Source organism: Mytilus edulis, chromosome 3 (assembly GCF_963676685.1).
Source record: "Mytilus edulis chromosome 3, xbMytEdul2.2, whole genome shotgun sequence".
Taxonomy (NCBI): domain Eukaryota; kingdom Metazoa; phylum Mollusca; class Bivalvia; order Mytilida; family Mytilidae; genus Mytilus; species Mytilus edulis.
This window is the reverse complement of record NC_092346.1, coordinates 22,571,874-22,598,268: the sequence shown is the minus strand read 5'-3', so window position 1 is coordinate 22,598,268 and position 26,395 is coordinate 22,571,874. Positions and strand designations below refer to the sequence as shown.

General features: G+C 33.1%; 1 protein-coding gene across 1 annotated transcript in view; it reads left to right on the top strand.

The window, feature by feature from the left end:
* Positions 1-26,395, top strand: part of LOC139514222 (adenylosuccinate synthetase isozyme 1-like) — a 118,525-nt gene that overhangs the window by 12,261 nt on the left and 79,869 nt on the right. The window contains exons 3-5 of the mRNA XM_071303073.1: positions 10,986-11,099; positions 12,487-12,544; positions 14,974-15,019. Coding sequence (XP_071159174.1) covers positions 10,986-11,099; positions 12,487-12,544; positions 14,974-15,019 — 218 coding nt within the window. The remainder of the gene's footprint in view (positions 1-10,985; positions 11,100-12,486; positions 12,545-14,973; positions 15,020-26,395) is intronic.

The following is a 26,395-nucleotide window of genomic DNA, read 5'->3' as shown; positions in this document are numbered from 1 at the left end:
TCAACATGACCAAAATGGTCAGTTGACCCGTTTAGGAGTTATTGCCCTTTATAGTCAATTTTTAACCATTTTTCGTAAATTAAAGTAATCTTTTACAAAAATCTTATTAATCCAAACTTGGCCACAATCATCTTTGGGGTATCTAGTTTAAAAAATGTGTGGCGTGACCTGGTCAACCAACCAAGATGGCCGCCACCGCTAAAAATAGAACATAGGGGTAAAATGCAGTTTTTGGCTTATAACTCAAAAACCAAAGCATTTTGAGGAAATCTGACGTGGGATAAAAATGTTTATCAGGTCAAGAACTATCTGCCCTGAAATTTTCAGATGAATCGGTCAATCGGTTGTTGGGTTGCTGCCCCTGAATTGGTAATTTTGAGGAAATTTTGCTGTTTTTGGTTATTATCTTGAATATTATTATAGATAGAGATAAATTGTAAACAGCAATAATGTTCAGCAAAGTAAGATCTACAAATAAGTCAACATGACCAAAATGGTCAGTTGACCCGTTTAGGAGTTATTGCCCTTTATAGTCAATCTTTAACCATTTTTCATAAATCTAAGTAATCTTTTACAAAATCTCCACTGAAACTACTAGGCCACAATCATCTTTGGGGTATCTAGTTTGAAAAATGTGTCCGATGACCTGGCCATTCAACCAAGATGGCCGCCACGGCTAAAAATAGAACATAGGGGTAAAATGCAGTTTTTTGCTTATAACTATGAAACCAAAGCATCTAGAGCAAATCTGACAAGAAGTTAAATTGTTAATCAAGTCAATATCTATCTGCCCTGAATTTTTCAGATGAATTGGACAACTGGTTGTTTGGTTGCTGCCCTCCAATTGGTAATTTTTAAAGAAATTTTGCCGTTTTTGGTTATCTTGAATACTATTATAGATAGCGATAAACTGTAAACAGCAATAATGTTCATCAAAGTAAGATCTACAAATAAGTCAACATGACCTAAATGGTCAATTGACCCCTTAAGGAGTTATTGCCCTTTATAGTCAATTTTTAACCATTTTTCGTTAATTAAAGTAATCTTTTACAAAAATCTTCTCCTCTGAAACTACTTGGCCAAATTAATCCAAACTTGGCCACAATCATCTTTGGGGTATCTAGTTTAAAAAATGTGTGGCGTGACCTGGTCATGATTCATCTAAGTTCATGATAGATATAATTGTAAGAAGCAAAATCGTTCAGTAAAGTCAGAACTTCAAACACATCACCATCACCAAAATACAATTTTGTCATGAATCCATTTGTGTCCTTTGTTTAATATGCACATAGACCAAGGTGAGCGACACAGGCTCTTTAGAGCCTCTAGTTTTAAATGGAATGTTTTTGGTATTTGGTCAAACTTATAACTATGTTAACCTCTTCAATTTCTTAAACATTTTAAGTGGTAAGCTGTTGTTGATTCAGAAATACATGCCGCCGCTCGCAAAATTTCAAACTGCATTATCTCTAAAACGACAATAGATATCTCAAATCTGTTAAATGGTAAATGATCTACAGTGAAAGGACAACATTATAGAAAAAGAATTGGGACAATTTCAAAGTTCACAAAGGTCACAATTAATCATCAAATATATGATGCAATACCAAACTTGAGAACCGGAAGTCGTTGAGACATGGGACTATCACCATTCAACTCAGGACCACTTGACCTTTCAAATATCACAAGGTCAAGGTCATAGTATAATGTGAAGGTCAAGGTGAAATTTCATCATGACCTGACATTGACCTGAAATTGAAGGTCTGGAATTACTGATCATCTTTGCACTTTATAGTAGGTTGATATCTGTTAGATTTAAAAAGATATTCATACAATACTATACTTTTAAGAATCATCCCGTTGTAACTTTTGAACGGACGGTCGGACATTTTTGGGCTTATTGTATAAAATGTAGAGCTTGTCGAGAAGAACATTTTATACGCTGTATGTATGCAGCAAAGTCTTACCGTTTTCCTAATATGTAAGCTTGAAATTGCAGCGTAATTTTTTTTGCACTCGGTGACCTTTGATCTTGGGTGCATATTAAAGGTCATATGAATTTAAGATTATTGGTGAAGGTTACAAGTCTCTATGACTTCCGGTTCTCAAATATAAATTTTTGAAAAAATATTTTTAATTTTTAAAGGGAAATAACTCCTTATAAGGGTTAATAACAAATTAATTGTTTATGTTTATAAACATTGCCATCTGGTCTAATACATGCTGTCATTTTCAATTAAATTCTATCTCTAATACTTTTTGAGAAAAATGCAAATAAAAGAAATTGATTCAAGGGGATATAACTCTGAAAGTAGATGATGAAATCCTATGCAGCCTCATATGGTAATACATTATGATGAGATCTACCTATTGTCCAAATAAAGTCCTGATATCTTTTAACACATTTTGGGGGGACCATGTTGAAAAAAATCAATTAAAGGGAGATAACTTCTTAAGGGGAAGGTGAAATCCTACAAAAGTTCATCTGGTAAAAGTTCATGTTGAGCTCTATCGCTGGTTTAATTTTGGTATTGATAACTCCAATAGAAGCGGTAGGAGGGCGATCAAAACAAATGCTGGAAGAAAAAAAAGAAAAAAAAACATTAGAAAAACAATAAGGTCTTTCCCATGTAGGGGAAAGACCTTAATAATAAGATATGTACAAAAATGCAACTAGATTTTATTCCACTTGTAAAATCAGTATCATAATCATCTGACCAAAGTTATTAATTTCTAGGTGTAAGTAAGTTATAACCGTCAGTAATTTGGTTGAAGCAATAATTGACCACTGCTGATATATAGGAAAGTTAATTTTTATTTGGCACCAATAATCGTTGCATAACTTTTACCTGAGCATTTCTACAATAAATTTATTTGCATATAATTAATTCCCCATTATGTTGCTATTTAACAGTAGGTATTTGAAATTATCTCAGCATTAAGCCTCTGTCACACCTTATCGGATAGCATGAACAGACGCCTAACAGATGAAAATAAAATATGTCTGTTGACAAAATTGTTATCCATTGTGAGTCTGTTGATGTACTGACCTAATAAAACAGATGTGTAACAAATGCATAACCAACACACACACCCGATATGCAATGTATGAGAAGCAGAAATGTACTGGACAGAACTGATGTCGAACATTCATCCAACTGACAATTCAAGTACTGCATAAAACAGACACCTAACTGAAGCGTACCGGATAAAACTGATGAACAAGATATATGGAAAAATTAAAGGCAACAATAATTAAACATGTAAATCGCATAAATATTCTAAATGCTTCTGTGTAACTGGTTTTGGTTTGTTCTTCAAAATGCCGCCAAAGGGCTGTGTTTGGCCTGGATAAGAGCTGCTTGATTGTGACGTGCCCTTACTCTTAAGATCTATAATGAATAATAAGTCAGTGTTCCAGCTAGGATTTGAAAATAGAGGGGCGCGTTTTTAAAAAGGGCACTTTAGCAAATTAAGTATTCATGAACCTTAAGAAATCAAATTGGCATTGCTGACGTGAAATTTTCAATTGGCATTTACCTGTTTCAGTTTCGTTCATCATTCGTTTTATTCATTATATATATAATTATACGTCCGGTAGAAGTCCGTCATCATCAGTTTTATCCATTAGATGTCTGTTAGAAGTCTGTTGGTGAATTTATCTACCAGACCTCCAACAGATGGTCCAAGAACACAGTTATTGTCCTTTGGTTTTCGTTGTCTACGAATATAGTCCCTAGTGTAAACAGTGTATAACTTGCATGTTTTATTTGATACACTTTCCCAATTTATTTCTTGATATTAAATGCATGAAATATTAAGTAGGGGGATGTAATTACATGTTAAAAAAATTTGGGTGCTGAATCTTTATGTTAAGTAGTGATTTGGTTTAGTGTAAAAAGGTCAAATTTTATCACGTCTGAAGCTGTCAAACTGAATTTTACACCCCCTTAACACAGAATTGTAAATATTTTGAGTTAGAGCTGGTAGAAGTTTCTATAGTTTTGATTTTATTTGTCTCACTGGTAGTACACAGTACACTGTAAAAATCTTTTTAAGAAAGCAGGTGCGATTTTTTTAATTTGAATTTATTGTCTAAAAGAAATGCACTACGAAATAACTATGTTCTCGGGCCAGATGTATAATGGACATGTAATGGATACAAAACGGAAATGAAACAGATGAGTACCGTACAAAACAGATGCCTACCAGACGTTCAAAGGACATTTCATCCGTTTGACATCCATTCAAAGTTTTGAACATGCTCAAAATTTTCAACCGGACAGAACAGACGTTGCTGGATAAAACGGACTTGCAACTGATATGGACGGATGTCTAACGGATAAGAACGGACATGAACAGATTGAACATGTTGAAAAAAAGTTATCTGTTCGAGCTATCAGTTAAGTGCATCTGACATCTCGATATAATGTCATTTTTATAGTTTCGAAATATGTTGTAGGCTTTGGCGAGTTATAAAATAAAACACAAAATAAAACATAGGTCAACGTGCTCGTTTTGAGAAAATTGAGGCTTAAAATTGGGGATTTGTGTAATTTTGCAAAAAAGTTAGGCAATGTTATAAATTTTTTGGAGCAAATGTACTTCATCGTAAATTATTAAGATCGGGTTCAATTTAAAGCTGTGATAAGTGACAATAAGGAAAAAAATAAATCCCTACACGAATGACTATACAATTTTTCAAGCTTTGCTTGAAATTGCGGACCAGATGCTCAAAGTGATATTTTTGTAATTCAAAAATTATGGAATAAAAGTGTGTCTGAAAATGTCATTTTTATCATTTTTCTGCATAAACTGCATTTTGTCATGCTTTCTCCAAATATCTAATAAAAAAAATATATGTCACTGTGCTGGATTCTATAAAAAACGCGATTTATCCTAAAAATTGCGCCCCCCCCCTTTGTAACCTCAACGTTAACACTAAAGTGCCTGACGTCGCTGGCAGACTTTTTCGACGTAATTGCTCCAAATTACCAGCGACATTTTTCTTATGTATAAAAATTGCTTGTATTAAGAGCTAATTAAAAATTGGTAATGTTGTTTTCGGAAATAAAATCATGTGAATCATAAATGCATCTCTTTGTTTGTGGTCTAAGTGAGAAACATCTCAAGATAAGTGATTACAGACTGTAGATAATTTTTACGGCTTTTAAAATTAAAGACTCGGCAATTCAGAACTTGACATACAGATACATGTACTGTACACACTCGTGTATTAATTTATGCATTAATTTATGCCATATGTTGACCTCTAGATGTTGCTTTTTGGAAAATGACGCTTTCAGCGGCATGATCCAATACACCTTATCGCTTATCCCGGCTGACCCAGCCGCTTAAACTTTTGACGCATACAACAATCACTTTTCCATTGTGGCGTCAGATATTTTGTTTTGTGACATCAAATTTTTACGGGAACCTGTGTAATATCCAGTAATGGCGGACAAATAGCGATAAGGTGTATACTATTGACCTGAACTTCCATTACATTTCTCTGCCTACCGCGCTTGATTCGTATTTACTTTCCATTACATTTCTCCGTCTACTGCGCTTGGTTTCCCTATTTACCAGTTTTTCATACAAACTGGAATCTGCTTGTATTTTCATTTTTTAACTCCAATGATTCAGCGCCCTCTATCCACTACTTTTCTCGAGTGGAGTGATCGTAATATAACGACTGGATTATTCGGGTTAATCATTTTTGTGTAGTAATCAACCTGGAACCAGTTTACATTCCTCCGGTTCTTCTTATTACCAAAAAGATCGAAGTGTACCAACCAATGTTGCTAAGATACTCATAAATCTATTTTTATAACTTTATTAATTATGTGAAGTAAAACTAAAACATTGTTAAAACATTAAAGATATATAATTAATCGGGGAAAACTTGATAGTCTTTTCGTTTTACAAACAACTGCCTTTTTTATAAGAAAATATAATGTGTCCGTGTTGGTCCACTTTCTACTGGTTGTAAGACAGATCAAAGTACCGGAAATCCGACTCAATCTCTGTGTACAAAGTTACAACAGTAGAGTCTGTAACAGACTGTATCTATATGACATGTGAATAAATTGTAGATATCGATGCTGGTTTTAATACAATGGTTTAAGAGAGCGCCGCCGATTTATTGGCGGGGCGGGAGAACAGATTTGAGATTCTCTGCGTTTGATGCGTGCACAACAGTGTCGTCTAGCTGATTCGGTGCGATCACTGTCTTACAAAGGATGAGTTTGAATATTGTAAGGTGTTTTTCTTGGTGGAATGTCAAAACACTCACAGTTAGAGTTATTCTTTACTTGCTTTTCCATTGTTTTCCACAATAATTGTTGCGTGGTATTCTTTGAAATTCTCGGCAGTTACATGTATGGTTCTCTTGGGACATGCTTTTTTGAGAAATTTGTCTGGTTCAATAGCGTAAATCAGTCCCTCAACTACTTTTTACATACATACTAACTTTGGCTTCAACGCCTTGTTTGTCCTTGTCTTGAGATCTTGTAGTTCCAGTTTGGCAAGTATTTTGGAGACTTATCCATTCTCTCTTGACTTGTAATCTCTGGTGATAAATTTTGCTGTTTGACATGTTTATTTTTGTTGCTGGGTAGGGGTCACATACTATGGCTCCATATTAAATTATGCGATCAATTCCTTAAGGTCTAGTTCATTATCCAATCTGACACAAATTTCAATAACTGGAATGCCACCCAAGTTACATATATGGTGACCCACTATAACAGCATAATTACTTGGAATTGTGTTTAATACCATGATGGTTCAATCACTCATTGCTTCAATGGCATAAACTTAAATGGAGACAGACATTTTACATGAAAGATTGTGGATTAGTGTAAAATAAAAAACTAGCTTACTATGATATATGGTTAACGAATGAATATCAAATTATATGGGTCAAGGGCAGAGTTGTTATAAAATATCAATATGGCAGAGAAGTGGTTTCAAGTTTCATGTAAAGGGACCTGACTGACATGAAATAAAAGATTAAAGGAGTATCCCTATTTGTCTAATCTTCAAGGTGAAATAAAACAAGTATAACAATATTATGCTATTGTGTAAATCTACAGAAATAGAATTTGCTTCTGACAAGTAACAGGAATAACTATGTCACTAGTAACTTATTTAATGAGTATGTGGGTAATTATTCCTATAACATATGACCTTGGGAGCATGATTTACTATTTCTATTACTGTTGTGATAAAAAAAAAAAATTACTGTCAATGTGTCACACTTCGCATTAAAAAAAATAAATGAAAATATCAGTATAAAAACGTTAAAAATTGATTAAGAATGCGAATTCATATGTTATAGGACTAGTGGGGCATAAGAGCTTGTTACAGCAGGCTCTTCATAATCATTTGGTTTGAAAGGATACTAGTAGTCTGTATTCTTGATTTCGAAAAATGTAATTGCAAGAAAAAATTACACATTACTTAGAATAATTTAGATCATTCAGGTAGTCTTTATTTAGTATGTACAAAAGGACAGCCAGTAGTCATTGGATATTAATCATTGGATATTGTAGATCATTCCAGTATTCTTGACCTATTTATTTGTACAAAAAATAACCCAGCCAGTAGTCATTGGATACTGTAGATCATTCAGGTAGTCTTGACTCATCACCTGTTCATTTGTATTAAAAAAAACAGTCAGTTGTCATCTTCACTTCACACACACATATACGAATATCAATTATATGCTTACGAGACATGTTGCAATGTTAAACTTATTACTGTACATTATGTATGTGAAAATCAAGACTTGCATAAAAAATATCCCAATATTAGAGGCAGTGGCGTCATTTTTCCACAGAGCTTTCAGCTCTTTGATTGTTTTGTTTTGTTTTGTTTTGTTTGGTGGGCTGCTGTTTCATTATAATATTCCTTCAAATCCCTCTATTCACGTTTAATCACTTTTTAGAATTTCACATTTATTCATAAAATTAAACTTTTATATTTCGGGTCAATGATCACAATTGAATAAAATTTGAAGGCTCCTAAACAGTTTCAAAGTTCACAGTTTTTATAGTTGACAATGCGGTATGGGCTTTGCTCATTGTTGAAGACCGTACTGTGACCTATAGTTGTTAATTTCTGTGTCATGTTTGTCTCTTGTGGAGAGTTGTCTCATTGGCAATTATACCACATCTTCTTTTTTATTTTGTCAGAAAACAAAAACAAAACCTTTCAAAGGAGAATCTTCAATATGCTTAAGGATGCTTTTGTCCAGAGAGAGAAACTATACCATATCATAATAAAAACAATTGAATTAAAAGCGAGAGGACTGGATATTTAGCCTATGCGTAATTTCATTGGTAAATAACTATATATAACACACGGCCACTGAAAGCTTTATTATTGGTCGTGTGGTCTAGCGGGACGACTACAGTGCAGGCGATTTGGTGTCCCGATATCTCAGTAGCATGGGTTCGAATCCCGGCTAGGGAAGAACAAAAATTTTGCGAAACAAATTTACAGATCTAACATTGTCGGGTTGATGTTTAGACGAGTTGTATATACATAATGTACACAGCCATGTATCACCATCATTGCTGGTGATCCGGTGGATAAATCTGTTGTAGAGTTGTCACTGACTCAGACGTAATTATAAATATAATTATTTTCTGTGACTGTATCTTACATTAATTTGTAGGATCCTTTACTATAGATTATTGAGCTGATCTGTAACAATAACATCTCCATGCCTATATCATGTACTGTAGTACGACACTAGATAAAAACTGACGAGGAAAAGTAATACAAGGCCACCGAAAGCTTTATTATTTGTGAAGCCCAGGTGGTCGTGTGGTCTAGCGGGACGGCTACAGTGCAGGCGATTTGGTGTCATGGCCTGACTCATTCTTGCTCAAAAGGAAGTTTGTACATGGCAACATGTTTTTATGATACCAAATTGAAGCTCAATAAAAATTCACTTTGTCACTCAAAAATGAATTAAAGAATCATCACGAAAAAGTGTACAGATCTTATGAATAGTTTAACTAACAAGTATGTGAATTTTATGTAATAATTATCAATATAGATATGGCGCGACATGTAACCCCTCTCTTTTCATAAACTCAATAACTAAAATAAAATTTAAATCATCATCAAAAAGTATACAGATATTCAGATTCATATAACTAAGAAGTGTGTCAAGTTTTAAGCAATAAACATAAATCATTTTTGAGATGCAGCGCGAACTGTGAAAAAATACCCCCTGTAATTATGACAGTAAGGAAGGGTATATTAATGTTTTGCTTTGGCGGGCTGCCTTCTTGCGACGCGTGAAAGAAAAAAAATATAATACCCTTTCAAGATGTTTGGACTAGAAAAATATCATACCCCCTCCAGCATTTTGAAGTGCAATGTTCGTTCCATAAACATTTTTCATCTGAATTAATATTTTATTTTAGACAAAAACTATATCATATATATGTACATGTAGGACATACGTCCTGAACATGCATGAAATATTTGCCACTGGACATTAAGCAATCAACAATCAATCAATATATATTGGACATAGTCTTGGTATAAAGCTGTAATTTAAGGTAGCTCCTTCCTTATATTAAAAATGATAATTGACATGCATTATATTAGTAACACCAAAAGGGTCAGTCATCTTGAGATTGCTAATTATACAATATTTTGTTGAAGATCTCACAGAAACAGTAATGGTGTTTTATTTTTTATGATTTTATTAGACTGTTATCCTGTTAGGATAAAATGCACTAAAATTAAACGTGTTGAAGTTACAATGTAGCATGCGGGAGAAACAGATATTGGAGCATCGAAAAATCCACATAACGTTTCTTATTATGGAAATTACACCAATTTCTTCCTGCAAATAGTGACATTTAGCGGGAATTCAGACGATTAACGTTGTGCCAAGAGTTAACTCCGTTGAAACTGTATCGAATGCCCTAAAGGCTTAACTGATAGCGCGAACGGACGCTGAACAAATTTTTTTTTTTAGTCCATGTCCATTAGACATCTGTTCTTATCCTTTAGACGTCCTTTCATTTTAGTTTAATGTCCGCGGTTCAGCGTATGTTTTACCGTTGTTGTTCGTTGTGCCAGTTAGATAAAACAGATGAAGTGTCAGTTTCACCTCCTGTAGGCGTCTGTTTTTTGTTACAGTACTCGTCTGTTCAGTTTCCATTATGTATCCGTTACTTGCATGTCTGTTATTCATCTGTTTGTGGTTCCGGTAGATAAATTCACCAACAAACTTTTATGGGATGTATAATGGATAAAACGTGTGTTGAACAGATGTGAAACGGATAAATGCCAATTGAAAATTTCAAGTCAGATATGCAAATTATTTGTATGTTGCATATCCTGTGTATGTCCTGCAGTCGTTACACATCCGTTTTATTTGGTCAGTACATCAACGAACTTCCAATGGATAACATTTTTGTCAGCAAAAAACTTTTTTCATCCGTTAGTCATTCGTGTGTGCTATCCGGTAAGGTGGACTTCTACCGGACGTATATCTGATAAAGCAGATGATGAATTGATGTGAAACGAACATGAACGGAAGGATTATGGAAAGATAACAGATTAAACGGATACATGCTCAAAACTTTCCACTTGACAGAACGGACGTGGACAGATAAAACGTACACTGAATGGACATGCAACAGATAAGAACGGACATGAACAGATTGAAAAATTGGCTGAATAACAATATCCATGATGCTTTAATTACATACTATAAGACTTACATATGTCTTAGAGAGAGCTTTCTTGTTGGAAATGATTGGAAGTCCTGTTTAATGTAGTGTTTAAATTGTGATATTAAGGATTACAAATTTACAACTTTTATCTAAATTCACAAAAAAATTCCACCAAATATCTTGAGAGAAGATACTTAAAGGCTATGATAATTGGTGCTTTTAAAGTAAGGCCAAATGTCATTTTGTATTTTACAATCCATTTTCCATTTTTTGCAGGAAATGGTGTTGTTGTTCATTTACCAGATTTATTTGAAGAAATTGAAAAAAATGTTCAAAAAGGACTAGAAGATTGGAAAAACAGACTGATCATATCTGACAGGGCACATCTAGGTATGTTAATACATGAGTGCAATTTGTATACACCTTGACCAAGACTATGGAGCAAGATAACCCTAAACACTAACATGAACCCTAACACTAACCGTAATCTTAAAGGGGCACTAGCTAAGAGATATATAAAAAATCTAAATTTTTGATTTTTTTCTGTTCAATCAATAATGAAAGTGAAATAGTGAAATAACAATTCGCTTTTTGCAGCCAAAAAGATTCAATTTTGTCAAATTACGCTAAGAAACATTGATAATTAGTTATTCACTTGCAAGTAAATGAGTCTACCTCTTTAAATCCGTATTCATGTGAATTTCAATTTAACCCCTAGCTAGAGATTGACAACGCATGCATTATACGTATACTGGTTATTTAAAGAAAAAGAATGTCAACAATGAAAGTGAAACTACGGTAAATCATTTGATTACTAATTCGATGCACATAAAATCATTCTTTTACGTTTAAAAACAATGAGAAACATCTATTTTTGATCTATTAAATCAAATCAAACAGACCTATAAAAATCCAATTGCACGTGTTGGTTTAATCTATTCATATCTTTATTTATGTTAACATCGCTGATTTTGAGGTCAAATCGATAGTTAATTAGATGGTGTCTGGACTAAAATACACAGGAAACGAACCTATATATCATCTACCCCATGCTCTTTAAACTGTTTATTTTAGACTTTTGATAGTTTGGATAAATGTTTTACATTGTTATAAATCAAACATGAGAATTTGAGTCTAATCGGTGACCATGAATTAAGATTGCACTTCGATACAGCCTACGGCGCTACATATTGCTTTTTGACACAGATGGTTATTTGACATCATAAACTATAAATCAGCTTGAGTGTTATCTTTGTTTGGCACATCTCATTTACATGCAGGTGGTTTATCCATGTACCTCAGTCATTGATTTTGAATATTAATTTGTTAAGTATAGCAAATTTAATTTCTCAACAATTGCATATAATCAGAATTTTAAAGAAAAGCAAGACATACCTCTGTGATAACAGTTTATTAACATATTTTCGTACATTTTTTGTAATCTTTTACAAAAGTCTTCACCTCTAAAACAACTGAGACAAATTTAACCAAACTTGGCTACAATCTGATTATCATAAGGGTATCTATTTGATGACCCTGCCTGCCAACCAACATGGCAGACATGGCTAAGAAAGTAGGGGTAAAATAGAACTTTTTGGCTTATATCTCCGAAACTAAAGGAAGAGTATAACAGTTTCATTGATATGCATCAATTGTGAATAAAAATATCAGGTTAGGGGCACAAGATCTTTACAGCCTCTAGTTTTTGCATCAAAAAGTATTTATCTGTTTCCTGCTTTTATATTGTAATCAGTAAGTTTTTCTTTTCTTATTTCAGTATTTGATATACATCAGATAGTTGATGGAATACAGGAATCTGGAAGAGGCCAATATGTGTAAGTTTGTCCCATGGACAGTCACACAGTCACCATTTATTTGTTATTTTGAACAGATCAGGGCTTTTTGAAATTGAGAATCCAGTTTCATATAGCATGCATTACATATAATGAGTTTTATAATACATCACTCATCAACTTCCTGTAAACCTATATGCAAACAGTCTAGGAATTAAGGGCCAAAAAGGGGCCAAAAATAAGCATTTTTGAGGTTTCGGGACAATAACTTATGTTTAACTGAATGGATCTCTCTGACATTGTACCACAAGATTCCATATAATGAAGGGAAGGCTTGGTGCCAGTTTGGGGTTTATATCCCTGAACATTTAGGAATAAGGGGCCAAAAAAGGGCCAAAAAGAAGCATTTTTCTAGTTTACAGACAATAACTTGTGTTTAAGTGTATGGATCTCTCTGACATTATACTACAAAGTTTGTTACTTTAAGGAAAGGCTGGAATTGAGTTTTGGGGTTCTAATTCCAAGGGGGGTTTCAATAAGTGAGGGGCCAAAAAATGAGCCCATATAAACATTTTTGTAGTTTTCAGTCAATAACTTGTGTTTGAGTGTATAAATCTCTGAAATTATAATACCACAAGTTTCTATACTACAAAGGGATGGTTATAGGGGATCAAATCATTAAGCAATTAGGGGCAAAAAGGGGGAAACAAAGGGTTTTTCTGATTAAAGGACAATTTAGACAATTTAAAAGCAGTGTAATGGAGGTTATCCAATTCCATTTAAAATTTTAAGAATACTGTCATATCCCTGAACTCGGACTTCTCTTGAACTGAATTTTAATGTGCATATTGTTATGCCTTTACTTTTCTACATTGGTTAGAGGTATAGGGGGAGGGTTGAGATCTCACAAACATGTTTAACCCCGCTGCATTTTTGCGCCTGTCCCAAGTCAGGAGCCTCTTGCCTTTGTTAGTCTTGTATTATTTTAATTTTAGTTTCTTGTGTACAATTTGCAAATTAGTATGGCGTTCATTATCACTGGACTAGTATATATTTGTTATGGGGCCAGCTGAAGGACACCTCCGGGTGCGGGAATTTCTCGCTACATTGAAGACCTGTTGGTGACCCTCTGCTGTTGTTTTTTATTTGTTCGGGTTGTTGTCTCTTTGACACATTCCCCATTTCCATTCTCAATTTTATTTATGTTATATACATGTTTGATTACTTGATTACCTCCCTTACACTGCTTGAAAATTATGTTAAAGGATGTGATAATTGTCTTGAGATGTGTAGCTGTAAATTTATTTTTAGAAGTTATTGTTAATTAATATTAATTTTAACCATGACTGTAAGTTCTTTTATATTTTAATACTTCATGATTTATTTAAATGAGTAGTTATTGTTGCCAACTGAATTCGAAATTTGAATTGACATTATTTTTGGAATAAGGAATTGGGGGAGGTGAAAAAAAATGGGGAGGGGTGGGGGTAAAATTTTTCTCATATATCAGAAAATTTTCTTCTAATATTTTTTTGAGGGGATTTATATTCAACAGCATAGTGTATTGCTCAAAAGCAAAAAAATATTTTTTAAGTTCATTAGACCACATTCACTCTGTGCCAGAAACCTTTGCTGTGTCAACTATTTAATCACAATCCAAATTCAGAGCTGTATCAAGCTTGAATGTTGTGTCCATACTTGCCCCAACTGCCCTCTGCGGTTGTATAAAGCTGCGGCCTGTGGAGCATCTGGTTCTAAATTTGGATTTTTATGCCCCACTTACGATAGTAGAGGGGCATTATGTTTTCTGGTCTGTGCGTCTGTCCATCCTTTCATCCGTCCGATCGTTCGTTCGTTCGTTCAAGTTAAAGTTTTTGGTCAAGGTAGTTTATGATGAAGTTGAAGTTCAATCAACTTCAAACTTAGTACACATGTTCCCTATGATATGATCTTTCTAATTTAATTGCCAAATTAGACTTTTGACCCCAATTTCACGGTCCACTGAACATAGAAAATGATAGTGCAAGTTTCAGGTTAAAGTTTTTGCTCAAGGTAGTTTTTGATTTAGTTGAAGTCCAATCAACTTGAAACTGTACACACGTACATGTTCCTTAGGTTATGATCTTTCTAATTTAAATGCCAAATTATATTTTTTATCCCAATTTCACGGTCCACTGAACATAGAAAATGATAATGGGAATGGGGCATCCATGTACTATGGACACATTCTTGGGTTTTTTTTTAAAAGCATATGTACATAAGTTTTAAAATAAAACCTAGACATTTAGTTATAAAACACATGCACCATTTTTTTTAATTTGAAGTTTCATATGACTAATTTTTTCAAAGATCTGATCAGGATGAAAGGAAGTATAAAAAATTACATATTTCAAATTAAACTTAAATTCAATTAAATTGTGTTTAAAGGACATGAAAAACTTGGAAATTTGATTTTTTTTTTTCTTTTTCAGCATTGGAACCACAAAGAAAGGAATTGGTCCAACATATTCATGCAAGGTATGCACATTATACATTTAATTGAGATAATCTGAGGTTTAGGATAGTATGGGTGTCTTATTCCATCTCAGATTGTAAATAACAGAGAACCTAAGGTCCAGATTTTCAATCAAATTTGCTGAGGAATGCAGATAACTAATGTGAATTTGTATGTAAAAGAACAAATCTAAAAGATTTCAACTTAGGCCACATCAATTTGATTTATAGTTCTTTGGACAAAAACTCCAAAAAATATGGGGCGAGCGAAATTTTTTTGATTGTAAAAAATTCTTGAAAATGAGTTTTAATGAGGCGGGTGCTCTACAAGAGGAGCGAGCGGTATAATTTTTTTTCAAATTGTGCAATTAAGAAATTTATGTACATGTTAAAACTGGGAAACTTCTAAGAAAAGGGAGGAAACATGCTCTTATGCATATAATTTGATGTATTTGTGTCTGTAGTCTAGTCTATACCATACCCAGCTTTTTGGTTGTTTTGGTCTAGTATAATTTTAGTTTTCATCAAATAAGCTTTCACATGTTTCACTGCATGATTTTTTATCTAAATTCACACATGTGTATATATCAAGGAAGCAAAGCGGATAAAGTTTAGCAAAAGGAATTGTGTTAGTTAGGCTAATATACTGTATGGAATAAAATTAAAATATGTGTATATATTAAAAAAAAATCACCTTGAAAAATATTAAATATCTTTGATGCAGCTATTTTCATATATAGTAGTGATTGTTTATTGGCTGCTTAGCATCTTGTTGGAACTATTTATCCATAAAATTATCAACATAATGAGTGAGGTGAATATTTCAACAACATCCTGAGTAAAATAGTTATATTGCTATGCATGTAGATCTCAGTGTAATGAAACATTCCCTTAAAATACATCAAGTCCTTCAACCAAATTCCCATGCATACTTCTGATTTGGCAAAATGCATTTTCCTTTTGCCTTCTGAAACCTGAAATGTATCTCAAACTGGAAGTGGTTGAACCAATAATACATCCCTTATTATTTTTTGCAGACCACTGTCACTTTGGTCTGGAATATTGGAACTCTTAAATTTTCCATTACAAAAGAGGTCTGAGTGCATGTCAATACACTAACAAGGGATATGGGTTTTCATCAAGATAAGATTAATATGTCATTTTTAGCTCAAGTGAGCTTTTCTCATCACTTGGCGTCCGTCGTCTGTCGTCGTCGTCGTTAGCTTTTACAAAAATCTTCTCCTCTGAAACTACTGGGTCAATTTTTACCAAACTTGGCCACAATCATTATTAGGGTATCTAGTTAAAAAATTGTGTCAGGTGAACTGGCCGACCAACCAAGATGGCCGCCATGGCTAAAAATAGAACATAGGGGTAAAATGCAGTTTTTGGCTTATCACTCAAAAACCAAAGCATTTAGAGCAAATCTGACGGGAAGTAAAATTGTTGATCAGGTCATGATCTATCCGCCCTGGAATTTTCAGATGAATCAGATAATGGGTTGTTGGGTTGCTGCCCCTGAAATGGTAATTTTAAGGAAATTTTGCTGTTTTTGGTTATTATCTTGAATATTATTATAGATAGAGATAAACTGTAAACAGCAATAATGTTCAGCAAAGTAAGAACTAAAAATAAGTCAATATGACCAAAATAGTCAAATTGACCCCTAAGGAGTTATTGCCCTTCATAGTCAATTTTTAACAATTTTCTTAAAATTTGAAGATTTTCAATAACATTTTCCACAGAAAGTACTGTTATAGATAGAGATAATTGTAAGCAGCAAGAATGTTTAGTAAAGTTAATTGTAAGCAGCAAGAATGTTTAGTAAAGTAAGATCTACAAATACATCACCATCACCAAAACACAATTTTGTCATGAATCCATCTGAGTCCATTGTTAAATATTCACATAGACCAAGGTGAGCGACACAGGCTCTTTAGAGCCTCTAGTTATTATTAACACAATGATCAATGTCTTCTTCCAATTCCTTCTCCATCAGCAATTCGGTAGCAGCATCGGTAGTAACAGTTTTATTGGCAAAAGGGAATTAAGCTTTCCTGTAAGCACCATCATACAGTCTCAGTTACAAAATATTAAACTCTCTTTAATGCTAACAAAGAGTAGACAAACTAGGGATAGAATGAGATAAGATACATGTATATGATTCTATCTATAGAGTAAGTATATATGATATGGGTACAGGGGAATTGGAATGGAGTTTTTGACGTTTACATGTAGGTCCGTAATTTCAAATTATTTCTGGAAATAGTTGGTGGTATTTTAGCTCCAGAATCTATAAATTTAGGGGTTAGGGGTTGTGGGTGTCCGATTCCGAAACCCAGAATATAAAGAAACGAAATTCCGTAGTCCTGAATAAGTAAAGACAAAATCTGTGTTAAAGGTTCTACCATTCCTCAATAATATTGAATTGGAATATGGGATATTCTTTCAATTTTTCCATGTTTCATATTATTTATATTTTATTTATCTGTAAAGAGAAAGATTAAAGTTCGTGAAATGAATACACAGACAGGACTGTCCCCTTGTGATACCCAGTACTTGATTTGTCAAAAGTTGGTGAAACGGAGAAATGAATACGCAGACAGGACTGCCCCCTTCCGAAGATCAGTACTTGATTAGTCAGTCTACTTATCGTTTTTGGATTGGTCTAATGAAGTTTTTTTAAAGAAATTTTGTCGATTTTGGTTATTATCTTGAATACTTTTATAGATAGAGATAAACTGTTAACAGCAATAATGTTCAGCAAAGTAAGATCTACAAATAAGTCAACATGACCAAAATGGTTAGTTGACCCTTTAAGGAGTTATTGCCCTTTATAGTCATTTTTTACCAATTTTTCATAAAATTTTGTAATCTTTTACAAAGATCTTCTCCTGAAACTACTAGGCCAAATTTAACTAAACTTGGCCACAATCATCACTGGGTTATCTAGTTTAAAAAATTTGTGGCGTGACCCAGCTAACCAACCAAGAAGGCCGCCATGGCTGCAAATAGAACAAGGGGGTAAAATGTAGATTTTGACTTATAACTCTGAACCCAAAGCATTTAGAGCAAATCTGACTCAGGTAAAATTATTTATTAGGTCAAGATATATCTGCCTTGAAATTTTCAGACAAATAAGTCTACATGACCGAAATTGTCAATTGACCCCTTTAAGGGGCACTAGCTACGATATATATAAAAAGATAAAGTATGATTTTTTTTTAGATCAATCATTAATCAAATTGGAATATAAATGAAATAATAATTTGCTTTTAGCAATCAATTTCCTTTAATTTTCTTGAAATAAGCGATTAAACATAGTTTTTGACTGATTCACTTGCAAGTGAAAACGTCATCATCATTCTAACCGGTATTCATGTGAACTTCAAGTTAACCCCTAGCTAGAGATTGACAACGCATGCATTGTACGTGTACTGGTTATTTAAAGAAAAAGAATGTCAACAATGAAAGTGAAACTACAGTAAATCATTTGATTACTAATTCGATGCACATTAAATCATTCTTATATGGTTAAAAACAATGAGAAACATCTATTTTTAATCTATAAAATAAAATCGAACAGACCTATAAAAATGCAATTGCACGTGTTGGTTTAATCTGTTCGTATCTTTATTTTTGTTTACATCGCTTATATGGTCATCTGAGGTCAAATCGATAGTTAATTAGATGGCGTCTGAACTAAAATACACACGAAACGAACCTATGTATTATCTACCCAATGCTCTGTGAACTGTTTATTTTAGACTTTTGATAGTTTGGATAAATGTTTTACATTGTTATAAACCAAATATGAGAATTTGAGTCAAATCGGTTACAATGAATTTGACAGCTAGTGCCCCTTTAAGGAGTTATTGCCTTTTATGGTCAATTGTTAAGAATTTTCATAAATTTTGGTTAATTTTTGTAAATTTTTGGAAAATATTTTGAACTGTAATTACTGTGCCAAGTTCTTTATAGATAGAGATAATTGTAGCAACAAGAATGTTCAGTAAAGAAAGATCTACAAGCACATCACTATCACTAAAACACAATTTTGTCATGAATTTATCTGTGTCCATTGTTTAATATGCACATAGACCAAGGTGAGCGACACAGGCTCTTGAGAGCCTCTAGTTAAATTGTATCCAAAATTTTGATCCACCAACAAACATTGCTGCCATGGCTGAAAATAGAACATAAGGGTCAAATGCAGTTTTTGGCTTATATCCCAAAAACTAAAGCATTTAGAGCAAATCTGACATTTGGTAATAATGAATCGTCTATCTCCCCTGAATTTTTCAGATGAATTGGACAACCCGTTGTTGGGTTGCTGCCCATGAATTGGTAATTTTAAGGAAATTTAGCAACTTTTGGTTATTATCTTGAATCTATACTATTAAACAAGAAGACCTCATTTTGTGTGTCGCTTCTCTTCCTTCCACAATAGATTAATCATCATGCCTCTGTGTTCTATAGGTAACATGCATAGTCGCATTTGTCATCCATTTTGTATGATTATTCAGATTGAGTTATTTTTGGAGAAAAACGACAAAAAAGGAGTCTGGATATTGATTCCGTCACCAGACTGACTTTTAGTCATAGATAAGACTTCCGGTTTGAAACATGCACAAGTACAACCAATCGTATGATAGATAACAAAAATGAAAAATAAATAAGCCAATCAGAGCGTTCTCCAAATCATGGTGTTTAGATCGCAAGAGCCACAACTATTATACCTCCTTAGGGAGGACAATTATTTTTATACGACCGCAAAAATTTAAATTTTTTGGTCGTATATTGCTATCACGTTGGCGTCGTCGTCGTCCGAATACTTTTAGTTTTCGCACTCTCACTTTAGTAAAAGTGAATAGAAATCAATGAAATTTTAACACAAGGTTTATGACCCCAAAAGGAAGGATGGGATTGATTTTGGGAGTTTTGGTCCCAACATTTTAGGAATTAGGGGCCAAAAAAGGGCCCAAATAAGGATTATTCTTGGTTTTCGCACAATAACTTTAGTATAAGTAAATAGAAATCAATGAAATTTAAACACAAGGTTTATGACCACAAAAAGACGGTTGGGATTGATTTTGGGAGTTGAGGTCTGAACAGTTTAGGAATTAAGGGCCAAAAAAGGGCCCAAATAAGCATTATTCTTGGTTTTCGCACAATAACTTTAGTATAAGTAAATAGAAATCAATGAAATTTAAACACAAGGTTTATGACCACAAAAGGAAGGTTGGGATTAATTTTTATACGACCGCAAAAATTTTAATTTTTTCGTCGTATATTGCTATCACGTTGGCGTCGTCGTCGTCCGAATACTTTTAGTTTTGGCACTCTAACTTTAGTAAACGTGAATAGAAATCGATGAAATTTTGACACAAGGTTTATGACCACAAAAGGAAGGTTGGGATTGATTTTGGGAGTTTTGGTCCCAACATTTTAGGAATTAGGGGCCAAAAAGGGCCCAAATAAGCATTTTCTTGGTTTTCGCACTATAACTTTAGTTTAAGTGAATAGAAATCTATGACATTTTGACACAAGGTTTATGACCACATAAAGAAAGTTGGGATTTATTTTGGGAGTTTTGGTTCGAACAGTTTAGGAATTAGGGGCCTAAAAAGGGCCAAAATAAGCATTATTCTTGGTTTTCGCACAATAACTTTAGTATAAGTAAATAGAAATCAGTGAAATTTAAACACAAGGTTTATGACCACAAAAGGAAGGTTGGGATTGATTTTGGGAGTTGAAGTCCCAATAGTTGAGGAATTAGGGGCCAAAAAGGGGTGCAAATAAGCATTAATCTTGGTTTTCGCACCATAACTTAAGTATAAGTAAATAGAAATCTATGAAATTTAAACACAAGGTTTATGACCATAAAAGGAAGGTTGGGTTTGATTTTGGGAGTTTTGATCCCAACAGTTTAGGAATAAGGAGCCCAAAGGGTCCAAAATTGAACTTTGTTTGATTTCATCAAAAATTGAATAATTGGGGTTCTTTGATATGCTAAATCTAACTGTGTATGTAGATTCTTAATTTTTGGTCCCGTTTTCAAATTGGTCTACATGAAGGTCCAAAGGGTCCTAAATTAAACTTAGTTTGATTTAAACAAAAATTGATCCTTGGGGTACTTTAATATGTTGAATCTAAAAATGTACTTAGATTTTTGATTATTGGCCCAGTTTTCAAGTTGGTCCAAATCGGGGTCCAAAATTAAACTTTGTTTGATTTCATCAAAAATTGAATAATAGGGGTTCTTTGATATGCCTAATCTAACTGTGTATGTAGATTCTTTATTTTTGGTCTCGTTTTCAAATTAGTCTACATTAAAGTCCAAAGGGTCCAAAATTAAACTAAATTTGAATTCTTGGGCTTTTTTGATATGCTGAATCTAAACATGTACTTTGATTTTTGTTTACGGCCCAGTTTTCAAGTTGGTTCAATTCAGGATTCAAAATTATTATATTAAGTATTGTGCAATAGCAAGAAATATTCAATTGCACAGTATTCAGCAATAGCAAGAAATCTTCAATTGCACAGTATTGTGCAATAGCAAGAAATTTTCAATTGCTTAGTATTGCGCAATAGCAAGAAATCTTCAATTGCACAGTATTGTGCAATAGCAAATATTTTCAATTGCACAGTATTGCGCAATAGCCAGAAATATCTAATTGCACAATATTGTGCAATAGCAAGAAATTTTCAATTGATTGGAGTTATCTTTCTTTGTCCAGAATAGTAGTTGAGTCAACTTAATAAATCATTGTTTTATACAATATACAATGTATATTCACTTTTACTACCAACTGATGAATTAAAACAATCTTTACCATTCAATGATAACAAGCATCTTTTGTTACATTTTAATATTTTATGATGTATTTAAATGAGTAGTTATTGTTGCAAACTCCATTAGAAATTTGAATTGAGGTCAGTTTTGGAAAAAGGAAAAGGGGGATGTGAAAAAAAATGGGGTGGGGGGGGGGGGGGGGCAATTTTTCTAATTTCAGATTTCATAAATAAAAAGTTAATTTCTTCAAACATATTTTTGAGAGGATTAATATTCAACAGCATAGTGAATTGCTCAAAGGCAAAACAAAAATGTTAAGTGCATTAGACCACATTCATTCTGTGTCAGAAACCTATGCTGTGTCAACTATTTAATCACAATCCAAATTTAGAGCTGAATCAAGCTTGAATGTTGTGTCCATACTTGCCCCAACCGTTCAGGGTTCAACCTCTGCGGTCGTATAAAGCTGCGCCCTGCGGAGCATCTGGTTGGAGTTGAGGTCACAACAGTTTATGAATAAGGGGCCAAAAAGGGGCCCAAATAAGCATTATTTTTGGTTTTTGCACCATAACTTTAGTATAAGTTAATAGAAATCTATGAAATTTAAACACAAGGTTTATGACCATAAAAGGAAGGTTGGGTTTGATTTTGGGAGTTTTGGTCCCAACATTTTAGGAATTAGGGGCCAAAAAGGGCCCAAATAAGCATTTTCTTTTCGCACTATAACTTTAGTTTAAGTGAATAGAAATCTATGAAATTTTGACACAAGGTTTATGACCACAAAAGGACGGTTCGGATTGATTTTTGGAGTTTTGGTTCCAACAGTTTAGGAATTAAGGGCCAAAAAAGGGCCCAAATAAGCATTATTCTTGGTTTTCGCACAATAGCTTTAGTATAAGTAAAAAGAAATCAATGAAATTTAAACACAAGGTTTATTACCACAAAAGGAAGGTTGGGATTGATTTTTGGAGTTGAGGTAACAACAGTTTAGGAATTAGGGGCCAAAAAAGGCCCAAATAAGCATTATTTTTGGTTTTTGCACCATAACTTTAGTATAAGTATATAGAAATCTATGAAATTTAAACACAAGGTTTATGACCATAAAAGGAAGGTTGGGTTTGATTTTGGGAGTTTTGGTCCCAACAGTTTAGGAATAAGGGGCCCAAAGGGTCCAAAATTGAACTTTGTATGATTTCATCAAAAATTGAATAATTGGGGTTCTTTGATATGCCGAATCTAACTGTAGAATCTTAATTTTTGGTCCCGTTTTCAAATTGGTCTACATTAAGGTCCAAAGGGTCCAAAATTAGACTAAGTTTAATTTTAACAAAAATTGAATCCTTGGGGTTCTTTGATATGCTGAATTTAAAAATGTACTTAGATTTTTAATTATTGGCCTAGTTTTCAAGTTGGTCCAAATGGGGGTCCAAAATTAAACTTTGTTTGATTTCATCAAAAATTGAATAAATGGGTTCTTTGATATGCCAAATCTAACTGTGTATGTAGATTCTTAATTTTTAGTCCAGTTTTCAAATTGGTCTACATTAAGGTCCAAAGGGTCCAAAATTAAACTAAGTTTGATTTTAACAAAAATTAAATTCTTGGGCTTATTTGATATGGTTTATCTAAACATGTACTTTGATTTTTGATTATGGGCCCAGTTTTCAAGTTGGTCCAAATCAGGATTCCATATCAAGTATTGTGCAATAGCAAGAAATTTTCAATTGCACAGTATTGCACAATAGCAAGAAATATCTAATTGCACAATATTGTGCAATAGCAATTAATTTTCAATTGGAGTTATCTTTCTTTGTATTGAATAGTAGTTGATAATATTTGTTGGAAATTTGCCAGACATGACTATGATGTCATTTTCTATTTTTATTTGCCAATAACTTTATGTAAATAACTTCATTGGAAATTTGCCAATATAAAATGTTGCTGATGAAGCTTTTTTTCCTTATCTTATCTAAAATATTTTTAGATAATGTATGTTGGACATTTGCCAGACATGACTATGATGTCATTTTCTATTTTTATTTGCCAATAACTTTATGTAAATAACTTCATTGGAAATTTGCCAATATAAAATGTTGCTGATAAAGTTTTTATGCCCCACCAACGATAGTAGAGGGGCATTATGTTTTCTGGTCTGTGGCTACATTTGTTCGTTCGTCCGTCCGTCTGTGCGTCCGTTCAGGTTAAAGTTTTTGGTCAAGGTAGTTTTTGATGAAGTTCAAGTCCAATCAACTTGAAACTTAGTACACTTGTTGCTTATGATATGATCTTTCTAATTTTAAAGCCAAATTAGACTTTTGACCCCAATTTTATGGTCCACTGAACATAGAAAATGAAAGTTGGAGTTTCAGGTTAAAGTTTTTGGTCAAGGTAGTTTTTGATGAAGCTGAAGTCCAATCAACATGAAACTTAATACACTTGTTGCTTATGATATGATCTTTACAATTTTAAAGCCAAATTAGACTTTTGACCCCAATTTCATGGTCCACTGAACATATAAAATGAAAGTGGGAATTTCAGGTTAAAGTTTTTGGTCAAGGTAGTTTTTGATAAAATTGCAGTCCAATCAACTTGAAACTTAGTACATATGTTCCCTATAGAATAATCTTTCTTATTTTAATGCCAAATTAGATTATTACCTAATTTCACGCTCCATGGAACATGGAAAAGGATAGTGCGAGTGGGGCATCCGTGTACTTTGGACACATTCTTGTTTTTATTGTCGAACCTTCGACTTTAGTCGAAAAAGCGAGACTAAGCGATCCTACATTCCGTCGGCGTCCACAAATATTCACTCTGTGGTTAAAGTTTTTGAAATTTTAATAACTTTCTTAAACTATACTGAATTTCTACCAAACTTGGACAGAAGCTTGTTTATGATCATAAGAAAGTATCCAGAAGTAAATTTTGTAAAAATAAAATTCCATTTTTTCCGTATTTTACTTATAAATGGACTTTGTTTTTCTGCGAGGAAACATTACATTCACTCTGTGGTTAAAGTTTTGAAAATTTTAATAACTTTCATAAACTATCCTTGATTTGTACCAAACTTGGACAGAAGCTTGTTTATGATCATAAGATAGTATCAAGAAGAATATTTTGTAAAAATAAATTTCCACTTTTTCGTATTTTACTTATAAATGGACTTAGTTTTTCTGCGAGGAAACATTACATTCACTCTGTGGTTAAAGTTTTTAAAATTTTAATAACTTTCATAAACTATCCTTGATTTGTACCAAACTTGGACAGAAGCTTGTTTATGATCATAAGATAGTATCAAGAAGAAAATTTTGTAAAATTAAATTTCCACTTTTCCGTATTTTACTTATAAATGGACTTAGTTTTTTTGCCAGAAACAAAACATTCACTCTGTGGTTAAAATTTTTGAAATTTTTATAATGTTCTTAAACTATCCTTGATTTCTACCAAACTTAGACAAAAGCTTGTTTCTGATCATAAGACATTATTCAGAAGTAAATTTTGTAAAAAAAAATCACTTTTTCCGTATTTTACTTATAAATGGACTTAGTTTTTCTTCCAGTTAACATTACATACAGGCTGCAGTTAAAGTTTATAAAACATTTATTAGATTCATAAAATATCCTGGATTTTTTACCAAACTTGGAAGCTTCTTTCAATCAAAAGACAGTATCGAGAGGGAAATTTTTATTGATGTTTTTCCTCATTTTTGTTGAGTCTGCGATTAACAGCAAAAGTAGGCGAGACACTGGGTTCCGTGGAACCCTTACAAATTTTTCTTCCAGTTAACATTACATACAGTCTGCAGTTAAAGTTTATACAACATTTATAAGATTCATAAACTATCCTGGATTTTTTACCAAACTTGGAAGCTTCTTTCAATCAAAAGACAGTATTGAGAGGGAAATTTTTATTGATTTTTTTCCTCATTTTGTTGAGTCTGTGATTAACAGCAAAAGTAGGCGAGACACTGGGTTCTGCGGAACCCTTACGAATTTTTGTTTTATACAATAAACAATGTATATTCACTTTTACTACCAACCAATCTTTACCATTCAGTGATAACAAGCACTTTATTTTACATTTAAATATTTTATGATGTATTTAAAAGAGTAGTTATTGTTGCAAACTCCAGTAGAAATTTGAATTGATATCAGTTTTGGAAAAAGGGAAAAAGGGATGTGAAAAAAAAGGGGGGGGTAAATTTTTCTCATTTCAGATTTCATAAATAAAAAGAAAATTTCTTCAAATATTTTTTTGAGAGGATTAATATTCAACAGCATAGTGAATTGCTCAAAGGCAAAAACAAATTTTTAAGTTCATAAGACCACATTCATTCTGTGTCAGAAACCTATGCTGTGTCAACTATTTAATTTTAGATTTAAATATAAAGTTTGAAGAAGAAATCTTTAATTGATTTGTAAAATCTTGACATTTGTTTTGTGTAAAAAAACCCATGTAATGTCAAAAATTTGATCACAATCCAAATTCAGAGCTGTATCACGCTTGAATGTTTTGTCCATACTTGCCCCAACCGTTCAGGATTCAAACTCTGCGGTCGTATAAAGCTGCGCCCTGCGGAGCATCTGGTTCTCGTTTATCTACAT